Genomic DNA, 13,111 nt, shown 5'->3' on the forward strand with positions numbered 1-13,111 from the left:
TGCATTGCTCTGTCGAACTGCTGCGGCTTTTACTATTCAGGCTTTTTGTCTCTGGTCTCTTACAGCAGTGCTGTACAGAGTGCTTCTGGAAGTGAAGAGGGACTCTAGGTATGTAGACTTGAATTCTCAATATTTATTTCCTTTTTTTGTGTGCAGCTGTGCTCAAATTCGTATTGAGTTTGAGTTCTGAAAAAAAATACAGTATTCAGAAATAAAGCGTAGTGTATGCGCTTTGCATCTTTGGTTTTGGCAAACCTAGATTTTTACTCCTGTGCTGTGTTTTGAAGACTGGAGTGACCTGGAATTATCTTTTCTGCCATTAAACCAAACTCATGCCATAGGTGTCCTGTGGGATTAAAATACCATATTAAGAACAACTGTCTTGCAATTTTTAACTCTCTGATTACTTATAGGAGTCATTGCTTGTTTTATATTAGCATGGGCCAATGAATGACTGAAATGGAGATGAACTACCAACTATTTAAGAAGCAAATAAGTTACACATGGTGTATATAACTCTGTATCTATATAAAGAATGTCTCTGAGAGGTACAGAGTTATGAAACCCTAAAAGATCCCATGTATTCATGTTGAAAAATATGAGACGGAAATAGAAATAGCAGAGGCAGATTTGGAGCAGTTACACATGTGTAGTGCCTTTTAGTTTTACTGTAGCTAGACAGAAAAAAAAATAGACACACATCATTATTAACAACTCTATTTGTGGTTTGTCAGTTTTTAAAAGTCAGGTGGTTCCATGGTGCGTATCTGATACATGTCATGTATTTCTGTATCCCTTAGTGCTGTGGCTATTAAAGCTCAACGTGAAAAAATGTATTGGGAACTCAAGAAGTGTCAAACATTAAATTGTATTTTTATCTCTAGTCTATAGGAAAGGCAGAGGCTGGTTGTGACAAGCTGAAGCAACCCTGGAGAGGAACGCTGCTTTCCTGTGGTCAGTAACACGGCACTGGCTTCTGGGAGCAGCGTGTTACCCAGCTCAGCTGTGCACTGGGTAAAATAGAGCCCTGTCCCCATTTTCTCCTGTCCCCATTTCCTACATAGGACACAAATGCTGTTTTCTTTTTCTCTATTCATCCAGTACCGTGAAAATGTTTATTTTGACCAAGACTGAAAGATCACACAGGTGAGGCCGAAATGCATCCGTCAGAACTGTGCCTGGTGGTAGAGCCCCCACTGCTGCGGATGCAGCGACGAAGAAGTGCTGACAACAACCCCCATCTCGCGTTTCGCACAGTTCTGGTCTCTGCCAGCTGTGAGATGTGCCGATCAACTAGACAGCACATGACCTGACATGCATCATAATTGTGAACATTACCAGCATCTGCTTCTCACTCCAAGATGAGATTATTTTTCTGGTGTGTGTACGAAGAGAAAAGTTTTCACAGGGAAAAGAAACGCATTGGTTAGCCTCCTGCTGATAGTTTAAATGTCACCCTTCCACCTCTGAACCCTTTCCTCTGCAGGCCAAAAGAGTAAAATTGCAAAAATTCTATTATTCAGGGTGAATAGGTTTCAAAGAGGTTAAGTAGTGTGTGCCATTGTATTGTGATAGTTCTCTTCATAGCATATCAAAGGAAGAGGAAGCAGTGAGACAGAGGTGTCATGCAGTAATATTGGAATAACCTAGGAACCCGTCAGTATGCTCTGCTGGATGGGCAGGTCATCGGTGTCAACGTCCTGGAATTCAGCTGCTGAATGTGACACAGCTCTGGCCATCCCCTCGACTCTGAATGATCCCTGAACACTGCATGGCTCCACAATTAAAAGGAATAGAGAATAAACCCTGAACAGAAATGGTTCCATTAGGGGCCAGTGAAAGCACCAAAAACACTTGAGGAAGGATGAAGGCAACTGGGAATTTAAAGAAATGCCGTTATACGGTGAGTAGTGGGGAACCGGCCAAAGGAAAAAGAAGTAATGCTAGTGATCAGGGATTTCCTCTACACCTCATTCCAAAGGAATTTCCTTATTTTGGTTACATATTCACCGTTGTTGTCACATAGAAGCACACAATGTTTTCTTAAAATTATATTGGAGTGGTTGTTAGAAACCTCTTTGTACTTACTTTAAATATTAATGCAGCGGTTATTTCAATAATTAGGTCGTTATTGAAGTAGGGGGGAAAACAGACCAAAATATGTAATTTTGAGACACATGTTTAAAAATTGCAAATCTCTCTTACTCCATGTGGCTTCACACTAGTGTGTTCTCTTTACCAAGACCACCTAAAGCAACAGTTTCTGACTAAAAGCCAAGGAAGAGCCATATAATGTAGTTGTAGTGAATTTCATGGGTGATTAGACCTCCGTCGCTGTATGAGTTCAGTTACGTTAACACGCTGCTCAGTAAGGGCATTGCATAGCCTGGGTTCGACGCGCTTTTAGCTGCTCTGGTTAGCGCCCAACCTCAGATGCCGTATTCAAGCATAACTCCAGTGGAATAGACGGCAAAATCCTGAATTACGGTCACCGAAACAAAGGATTGAACAAACCGTTCGCAGTTGGTAGTACCATAAAACCTGCGTGAGGTTTTCTGCAAGCTCCTGCAACCTACCGTATGCGGGAGGGATGCTGCAGATGTTGTGGCTGTTGGCAGGGAGATGCACTGCCAGGAGAGGTAATGTTTCATACAGTACATTTCTTTTGCAGCCCCTGGCAATAGGTTTTCTACAGTTTCTTGCAGAGCTGCAAATAGAAACTAAGGCTGGGTCTGACTCACCGAACCTTTAAGAAGATGACAGGTGAAAAAGAGCTGGCCTTTTTTTTTTTTTTTTTTTTTTTTGAAGGTAAGTTCCCACTGCAGGGCAATGGCTTTATTCTAGTTAGAATATGAAATGTATATTTCTGCTAATATCTTTTAAGGACTAAATTCTTAGTCCAGATTCTATCATCAGTTGTATTATGTTAAACTGACTTAAATTTATATTACTACTACTTTTTTTTTAAAATAAAGCACAGCAAAAATGTTTCTGACACAGCGACAGGGAAACATATTTATAACAGGGACCAAGCTGAACACTGAGAAAGACTGATAACCAACATAGCAAACAATGTAGGAGTTGTAGATCACACAAAATGTGTGTCAAAAAGGAAGAAATGGGAAATTTCTCTCAAACTGCTACATTTGTTTGCTAAGGAATTAAAAAAATTCAGGGAAAACCTATTTCATGTTGGAAAGAAGTAGAAGGGAAGATCTCTTTAAACTTTCTTACCATAGCATTTCTTTCTTAAATTCTGTGACTGGGGTAATTATAAGCTGAATTTAGCCTTTTATGACTGACCTTCTAATTCTTTTCTCAAAGGTCCCTGTGCATACTTTTGCTCTGTATTCATCTAAAATCCTATTCCTCAGGGTATCCAGAGCAGAAGCGCTAGTAAATACCTAAGAGCAGTGTGCCCCCTTGGGATCCTGTCTCTTGCACATCCTAAAGATTATCTGTCTTCTGATCCAGCTCTTGAGCAGCGTTTCCATTTCATTAGCTAACAAGAGGGACCAAAAGGCACCCCTGCAATAACTCCTTAGCCTTGGAAACAGAAATTTCTTTTACGTTAGTTTTGTATTTCAATCACCAAAACTTGCCTGACCTGAAAGAACAGTAAATATTCAGGGATTTTTTTATACCTGTTTTTACATCTATTATTTCATTCAGGAACCTCCCAGTTTATTTGTGAGCTGCTAAATGGTGGTGCCTGGAAATACATGCTCGTATCTCTCAAAATATTTGGTCACTGGGTTAGTGATGTACTTGCACATGCACTTTCCTCAGCCTGCTCTAAGTAACAGTGAAATATTTCAATATCTTAAACATCAAGACTAGGATAAATGAACCTGAGGTTACAAATCTTGTAGTTGTTCAGTATATTGGATGAAAAGACAAAAATGTGCAGATAACTATGTCCCACAACAATAACTTAGAGACAGGATTGTGATTCAAGTAGCTCCCTCTAATCAGATTTGAGTAAAAGTTTGAGTAAAATGGACTTTTGGCAAGTCATTCAACATGTAATAGGTTCATTTAAAATTTGAGCTTCCAGAATAATAACTGGTCAAAGCCGTATCCTGTGGGCTTTCTGCATCTCCATACTTATCCCGTTCGCATGAAATGGGAATTCTGCCTAACTGTGCATCCACCCAGCACCCCTGACTCTTGGGCCCCCAATTGCTTTTTACAGACAACTGGATCAAACTCTGTGTGGCAGGAAAAGGGTGGGCACAGTTTATGAAATGAATCTTCTGTCCTACCCATTGGAAATGCATCCCTTCGCTTCCACTTGCTGGAAAACAAGTTTTCTGCTGTTGGGCATATTAACTGAAGGAGCAGAGGTGCATGGAAAGAACTATAGGCAATGGCATAGAGAACAGAAATGTTGCTTTCCAGCATGACATTGTTTCACAGTTACTGTCTCTTTTCCCTAGTTTCTAGGAGTAGGAGAAACATTACACTTGATTCTGGGAAGTCAAGTAGATACTGAATTTTGAGAATATGTAACCTGAAAATTAAACTTTGTAGATACATAGATAAGTCACTATTTCTGCTTTATTCAAAATAAAATCATAGCAGCTGTCTTTTTAGTCAGACTTTCAGTACTAAGATCTGACTTCATTGCACATTCCCTTTTATGATTAATATCTAGTCCTCTAAAGCTACCCCCAGCTCAGTGAAACAGTTATGAGCAGAGGAAGCAAAGAATATGACTTGTTTAAGGCTGGCCTTGAAGTTTTCCTCAAACAGCCTCAGCCAGCAGTGCTCTCATGGTTTTGAGCTGGTGGAGATCCCCGCTGCCCACTGTGCAGGTGCTCCATCTTTGCTGGACCCCGTGCCGGCGTGCGCGCAGCTGCTCTTAGCGCAGAAAAGAAGACTCAGAAAGATTGTAGTGAGGATTATAGAGTTGTGGTGGGGGTGGACGCTGCTTTCCCCAAGGCAAGAGCCACCACAGCCTGACTCCTGCTCTGTGCCCTGCCTTGTAGCTGGTACCGAAGCCACCCCACTGTTTTTCCGATTCCTCTAGCACCAGCAAGCGTGAGAAGAGAGTACACAGGCTGACCCAAAGCAATGTATGAATATAGCTGGGGTTGATGTGAAAGAGCAAGCTGGGGTACAGGTGCCAGTTTATCTCCTTTATCACAGCTTTGCACCTGCACAAAGCAGAGGAGAGCAGCTGCAGGCAGGTAAGTTAGCCCAGAAAAAAGAAGATGCTTATGGTTATTCTGCTTTTGTACAAAATCACAAGTGTATTTACATAATGCATTATAACCTGGAGGCATCTTCTGGAAGGGCACGAATTCCCATGTGGAACGCAAAGTAGTGTTCTGCAAGGAATTGATGTCATTTTGTGAAGTGCTTTTCTACTCCATCTAGCTTTCCTCTGCTTGGCCACGTCAGGAGAACGTAGATATCTTCGGTACCAAAAGACACGAAGAGGAAATTCTTATTAATGGTAAAATACAATCATGTTGCCAGCAAGTTTTGGATTGGAAGGTGAGCATGGGCAGAACTGCCTTGGGGCTTCTCGATTAGAGCTGGATTGCTACCGTGGACTGAGCTGAAGTCTTACAAATTTGAGGTCGTGTCCTCAGATGAACTGACAAGGCAGAAGGTACTACGTATTCCCCTTTCCAAAGGAAGCAAGTATAATAATTTCAGCACTGAGATATGGTGCTATTGGAAATTATTCCATATTATTCTTAGGTAAAACAACAGATGCCTAAGCAAAAAAGCAAGTATGGCAACGCTTCTACTTGTGAAGGTCTGAATAAGTCAGTTCAGTATAAGCAAAATTTAGAACACGTATTCAAATCACCAGTCTGTTTAATGCATCTATGCAAAGAACACGTTAAACAGAGAGATATGACATCCAAATACTCCTTCACCAGTGATAAAACAGCCCCAAGTTAATACATGAAAACAGTTGTACATCTTCAACGTTAAATGAGCAGGAAACATAAACAAGAATAAACAAAAATTAGCCTGCAACTTACGATGCTACACTAAAGAAATGACAGTATAATACATAGAGGTATCATATAACATTTCAGTATTATCATTTTATGATATCTGTACCTTTTCTTTTCAACAGACGCTGCTCATATTCTCCATTACACTTTTTGTCAGCATATGATGAATAAGTATGATGGTCCTTTAAATCACAGGTACTACACTGTACAATAATATTTAAGAAGACTCTTGTGTCTTTCCCTCCTTAAAAAAAAAAAAAAGTTATTAAATGTTGATCATGGAAAAATCAATCTTTCAAGAAGGGGTTGTGAATATATTTTTTCAGCTGTGGAAGTTTCTGCAAAAATACCTCTTTGCACAAAGCCAAATTTAAGCATGTAAGGTTGGTATAAGTCATTTTTGCTTTTTTTCCTATTTATTAAACCTGTTCTGGAATATTAATTCTACATACAACTATTGCAGACTTTTTCTTCTCCTCACTAATTCCTTGTTTTATATGCTATATGTTTTTATATAATTTAAAAATATTGCTCTCTACAGAACTTTTTATACCCTGTTCTTAATTTGCATTCCAGCTAATTGCCATAGGAATTTCATATCCTTTGCAAAAGGAGATATATCTCCAGATGTATTTTCTTTTGTTTTTCTTTCTTCCTCCTCCCCTGTGTAAATAATATTATGAAAGTACATTTAACAAAAGACTATTCACTATAAAAAACATCCTCCTGTAGAACAGCAGTGACATGATACACCACACACCCACTTGTGTAGTCCTTATCAATAACAACAGAAACAGGATCAAGTGATAGAAATATACGTGATTTAAATCAGTCATTTTGGGAGGGTATTTATTCACGATCCTTCAAGTGGAGATGAATAGCAGGTTTCTAAATGTGATATTATGAGGGTAAGCAAATGAGTCATTATTTGTATTATAGTGCAATAGAGTTGAGCAAGAACAACATTACAAGAGGGAATAAGCAGTCATATCTAACTGTTTATTCTATTACATTCATCACCACGGGGTGTATCTGTACATGTCAGGTCAAGGTCAGTGATCCTTGTTCACATGAATCATTCTCAGTGCTAATGAAAACCACCCCTGATGCAGCGTGTTCAAACACCAACAGCTTCAGCAGACAACAACATCGGACTGACTCACTTCTGCGAGCCAGAATTCACAGGTGAGGCAGAACAGCTGGGGGGAATTCAGGGCTTAGGATGGATGACGGATTAGCAGAGGCCATTGGAGGAGATCAGCATTGGAAAAAAGGTGAATAATGTTTAACTGGAGGACAAAATAGTGCTGTTGCATCACACACTATGGTTCCTTTTCACCTTGGCTGTTTGAGTTTCTAAGCCAAAGAGACTCCCTCAAAAACAGACAACTTGGTTCTGAGTCAGTTTCCAAAGCTTAAGTTTTAAAGTTATGATAACAATGAATCCTAATTATCTTTCTCCACAAGCTTCTTGAAGTCAAGGAAACCAAGCTGGGAATACAGTGGCACAAAGGAGGTTTTATTTTCCTTTTTTTTTTTTCCCCCAGAGGAAGGATCAGTGCAAATTCTGCATACATTTTCTCTGAATTTAAGTGTCCAGACAGAAAGAATGATGCACCTGGTGGAGGTGCTGATGACATATAAATATATATGTGTATGAAAAATTAAAAATCAACTGTGGAATACCTTTTCAGGGCTGTTGCAGAGATTGCTATAATTTGACATACATGTGGATTTATGATCAAGATTACAAACAAAAGTTACGCACCTTATTTGTACTTAGAAAATGCACTGCCCCGCCAAAGCCTCAGGACAAACTATTTTTCCTTGCCTGAAAATTGCTAATATTCCATCTCTCTGTGCCTACGACTTTTTAATCACTAAATCGGATTTTAAGAAGACAACAATTTCCAGAAAATATTCTGTTTCTTACATTGCAATGGTCCTTTCACAGAAATTTTGGAGGCCAAAGCAAGGGGAGGAACGCGATGGCCGGTGGAGTCCCCGGGGCTCTAGCGAGGAAGAGGGGGCTCCGCGGAGGTGAGGGAGGGAAGGAGGGAGGCTGCTCTCTCACCACACATGGGCTTGTGGGAAGTGGGAATCTCAGGTTGAGTTACTCATCGTTATGGAGTCAGGAGTGTGCAGAACCAATGATTTTGATGGCAGGAGGTAACGTACACATGTTTTTCAGTGAAGGTGCTGTAGGAGGACTTGCCGGCGGGCAGGAGGAGGTTTATGCTGAGGACTGTCATTCCCCAAGTGTGGAAGCCGCCTGGTCCCGGGAGCCCATCACCGCCTCCTCCGATGTTCTCCCTCCCCACGGTACGAACAGGGGGCTGCCGCCGCTCTGCCCCCCCCCCCGCCTCCCCAAGCCGCAGACCGCGGCGGCGCACGGACGCTGCCGGGCAGGGGGCCAAGCGCCGTCCCCGGGCGCTCCGGACACCGCCCCGGGTGAGCCAGGCGGGGGGCGCGGGGCGGCGCTGCCCGGGGCTCCGCGCTGCCCGCCCGCCCGCCCGCCCGCGCTGATTGACACCGGGCCGGGCGGAGGCGGGCCCGCCGGGACCGCGCCGCTCCCGCCCGCCCGCCGCCGCCGCCGCCGGGCAGTGGGTCCCGCGCTCCATCGCCGCCCCCGCGCTCTCCCCGCCAGGCTCGGCGCGGCGCTGCGCGGGGCCGCCCCCGCCCGCGGCATGGCCGGTTCGCTGGGCAGGGGGGCGGCGTGTTGGCGGATGCGGAGCGCGGCGGGCGGCAGGAAGGAGAAGCCGGGCGGCAAGCCCCAGCCGCGGCACGGTAAGGGGGCGGCGGGGCTCGGCGGGGCGCGCACCGAGGTGGGACGGGGAGCCCCGAGGTCCGTGCGGGGCATCCCCGAGGCCAACTTGTCTGTGACTTGTTCTGGCCGCTCGGCTCCTTTGGGGCAGAGGGATCCTCTTTTCCTTTCCCCTTCAGCGGGTGCGATGAGAGGCGAGCTCCCTGCGCCCGAACTCCGCTGAGCTCTGCCTCCTGCCTTTTATTTACCGCGTACCGCGGCTAGGGGAGAGGAATAGCGTTCGCGTGCATTTTGGCATCTTGCTTTGACAGCGGCTTCTTTGATTGTTGCAGAAAGCATTTGCAGCCTGGCACACACCAGTGAATCTGGGAAGAGTCCTCGAAATCTTTTTTGGCTTGCATTTGTCTGGTCTTAATGCCCGGGAAGCACTGTCAAAAATAGTTGCCCTGTGTGCTCTCGTCCCCTCTTTTTTATTCGGGGAGATAGATGCTCTCTTCCAAGGCTCGGCAGCAGGCAAACAGTTCTTCCAAAAGCAGATCCTGACTTTGAAAACATAGAAGGGAATGGTGTCACACGAACTATTGAAAACAGGCGTTCAGGTTCGCAACCCGTTGAGTGCTGAACGGTGAATGCGGTTTCCGGAGCCAAATCTGTCACGTACAGTTTCCTTACTGTACCACTTGGCTGTCACCGTTGTCTGCTTTGATGAACCATCCCAACTGCTTGTGGAGGTACAGTCACAGGATCTGGAAATCTCACTAGAATTTGTTTTAGTTGTGCATTCCCAGTGGGTTTTAAACCCGCTCTTTGGGTAAGTGTGTTTGCAGAAATCTCTGACTGAACCCTCAAGGATAAAGTAACCGTTTAAGTTGTGTTTGAGTTCAATGTTAACTTGTGCTTGTTTGTTGTTGAATACATTCGTCTAAAAAGTAACTTTATGCCTTTTCCCGAGAAAATAATTTGTGTGAGGGACTGATTTGTACTCTTCACAAGTATACAGAGTACTGTAACGCAGACAGTAATCTTGATGACAAAGGTTTTGGGATGACGGGGAGCGTGGTATTCTGAAGAAGATGCTTGCTATGAAAGTAATACCCAAAGTGCAGGTCTGAAATGAAGGACAACCAGAAGTTGCTTCTTCCACTTGCTGTCACCGGGATGTTTCTGAGCTAGAGTGCTTTTGCAGCCACACCTCCCTTTCTCTTTTGCTTGTTTGTGCCTCTTTCGTAAAGCAAAGAGGAAACAGATTAAAAGAGTCTGAGCAAAGGTTTTGTCAGGGCTTTTATCAAAAAAGCCTCTAAAATAAACGACTGTTCGGGAAAGGAAGTGTTATCCAGTTAGAGAATAAAAGTCTCTGTTTAAAAACAGATGTAAATATCTTGTTAATTCTGAATGCAATGCTGGTAGTAGGGAATAACTTGCATGAGAAGGAGAGTTGATGGGATCCCTTTAAGTTATATCCTTGTTCTGTGTTGGTGTTATACATAAGGTAGGCACATAGACTAAAATGCTGGATGCAGTGAAGTTAGTGGGAATTTTACCGCTGACCTGAGAAGAGCCAGGGTTGAACCCACAGGCTGCGTGCCGTAAGGTGCAGGGCCAAACTGAACTGAAAACCTTTGACTGATATAGCTATGCAATTACGGCAAAGTTTATAATACTGCAGCATGCTGCTGTGATTAAAATGTTATCAAAGTAGCTCTACCATAAATTAGTTAATCTCGGGAGGTATTTTATAACTTGGTTCTAATGTGGCTTAACAAAAAGGGGTGGCGTGCTTCAGTCTATCAGAGTTGCTTCTTATAAATGTTTTGTAAAGTATCATATGATTCTAAATTCTCATTTAAGTAATTGCTGTAACAACCTGGAACACTAAATTACACTGCAGGACGTATAGTTTGCATCCCAATTAATTTTTAACTGTACTTTAAGGATAATCACTCTTTCTGCTGTACTGTCTTTTTCCAACGTGTACTGGACTTATTTACCAGGTCATTTACTATCTGTTAACAGCTCCAAATGTAAGGTAAAACCAAAATTAGACCTAATGTATATGTCTCTCAGACTGATTGTGTGCTGCAGGGAGATTTTTGGTGAGAAAAAAAGATGTAATATTTCTTTAGTATGCTTCTTAAATTTTCAGTTATAGAAACACCCTATATTCCAAGCCTATGTAAAATTTACTCATAAGTAAATTTTGGCTTTTGTAGACAGTATTGACCACTTCATGCAGGAATGGAAAAATTACTTAAAATGTTCAAGCTAAAGCATTGGAGGGGTTATAAGTAAGATATACCTAAATGTATATATGCTATCAGCAAATTTTAACTGGCAAAGAGATTTATGGGTTTGACTCGTTCATACATGCATGCATGCAACTATCAAAATGAAGTGAGAACCATTCACAATAGAACTGGGACGTATCAGAAATATGAAATACTTTAAATTTTGGGAAGTAATGCTGTTCTTTCCTATTCTTGTTTTGCTGCAAAACCCTTTCAGTTGGCCACCAGCCTGTTTTGGTGAAAAATGGCCACAGCTCTATAGATTTCAATGGCACTGCTGTGACTGACACCAGCTGAAGAGCAAGCACAATATTTCTGTGTATATTTAGATTAAGATACATTTATTTAATCATCACTTGAGGATGTAAAATGACTGGGTGCATACTGACTTGTGAACACCTGAGCAAACCTGCTGTTTAATTGAATCAAATTAAAAGTATTTGCTAGCTTCGATCATAGGATCATAGAATATCCTGAGTTGGAAGGGACCCATAAGGATCATCGAGTCCAACTCCTGGCTCCACACAGGACCAGCCGAATCAGAGCATGTGCCTGAGAGCGTTATCCAGACGCGTCTTGAACTCGGTCAAGCTCGATGCTGTGACCGCTTCCCTGGGGAGCCTGTTCCAGTGCCCGACCACCCTCTCAGTGAAGAACATTTTCCTGATATCCAACCTAAACCTCCCCCGTCGCAGCTTCATTCTGCTCCCTCGGGTTCTATCACTGGTCACCAGAGGGAGGAGATCAGCGCCTGCCCCTTCGCTTGCCGTCACGAGGAAGCTGTAGTCTGCGATGAGGTCTCCCCTCAGTCTCCTCTTCTCTAGGCTGAACAAACCAAGGAACTTCAGCCTCCCCTCATATGTCTTCCCTTCTAGACCCTTCACCATCTTTGTTGCCCTCTGTTACCCCTTGAGACATTCTTCTTACTTTTTATGTAAGTAATTATAGAGACTTTACTTTTCAAATATTTTAAAACACAAATATTAAATTTTCCCTATGATCTCATGTGCAGAAGTTCTTGTTTTACACTTTTTGTAGTTTCATACCATGTAGAGCAATGTAAAGTAGGACTAGCATTTCCAACCATTGCAGTCCATAAAGTAAACAAAGTTTTTGTCAAGACTCCAGCAAAAAGTTCAAGATCTGTTAAGTTGATGAGTATTAATGGTCTTGTAAAAAGCCTGTCTTTAAATCATTTGATGTTGGCATGATGTTAGCATTGGAACCTTACCTGTAAAATGTCTCAAGAGCTTGAAGACCTAGATGGATGGCTACAGCCAGAGTTCTATTACAGATACTCTCCAAGTAGAAGATGTTAAGGAGTAACATAATGGAAACCACAGTGTCAATCAAGTGGTATTTTACTGTACTGCTTAAGAAAACTTCGAAATACTTGTATGAAAACACCTCCTCCCTTGAGGAGTAGATATGGAAAGTTTGTGACTAGAAGTTGTAAAACAGAAAGATGTTTTAAGTTACTTGACACCAACAAAAATAACTTCTGGAGAAAAAGCAATATTTTACATCCCTTTTTAAAGGTATGTCAAAGTTTCATAGTGACAAAGTAGTTCTGCATCCTTAGTATTAAAACAATTACCAGGGGAAAACAGCACAAGAGTGCTGGGTGTGTATGTAGGAGTGTGTGTATACACACAGGTGATATTTTAGACCGAAAATGATTACTTCTTAAGTTATTTGATTTTTTTTAATATTTTTTTTTAAACTGCTCACAAAACATGCCCAATTTAGGCTGGGGAGTGGAAGTCCTCTGTGCTTCAGCTAGCGCGATGAAATCAATTGGTATTGTGCCAATACGTTGGATGACAGGTAGGCTGGATAAATTAATATAAGCCGTAGCAACACAGACCTTTTTTCACCTGGACCAGCTGACTAATTTTAGTCTTCGCCTGTCTAGAGCTGTCACAGAACAAGAGAAAAACTTGTCTCCATTTTTGTTTAGTTTTTATTCCTTCTGAGAGTAATGGAGAGGTTGTAGTGTGGAAAGGGTAGAAGTCACCATATTATTGCTCCAGGGAAGGTAACTCCTCTAACTGTGTCGAACTGGTGGAAGAATGGAGAGGGAG

At 42.4% G+C, this 13,111-nt stretch overlaps 1 protein-coding gene across 2 annotated transcripts in view; it reads left to right on the forward strand.

Moving 5' to 3' along the window:
- The first annotated feature begins 8,504 nt into the window (after positions 1 to 8,504).
- ZNF385D (zinc finger protein 385D) overlaps positions 8,505 to 13,111 on the forward strand; it is a 431,668-nt gene continuing 427,061 nt past the window's right edge. For both annotated transcript variants that reach the window (XM_054817423.1, XM_054817424.1), the window contains exon 1: positions 8,505 to 8,765. In XM_054817423.1, the coding sequence (XP_054673398.1) occupies positions 8,666 to 8,765 (100 nt within the window). In that variant the 5' untranslated portion in view covers positions 8,505 to 8,665. The remainder of the gene's footprint in view (positions 8,766 to 13,111) is intronic.

The sequence above is a fragment of the Grus americana genome, chromosome 2 (genome assembly GCF_028858705.1).
Source record: "Grus americana isolate bGruAme1 chromosome 2, bGruAme1.mat, whole genome shotgun sequence".
Classification (NCBI taxonomy): domain Eukaryota; kingdom Metazoa; phylum Chordata; class Aves; order Gruiformes; family Gruidae; genus Grus; species Grus americana.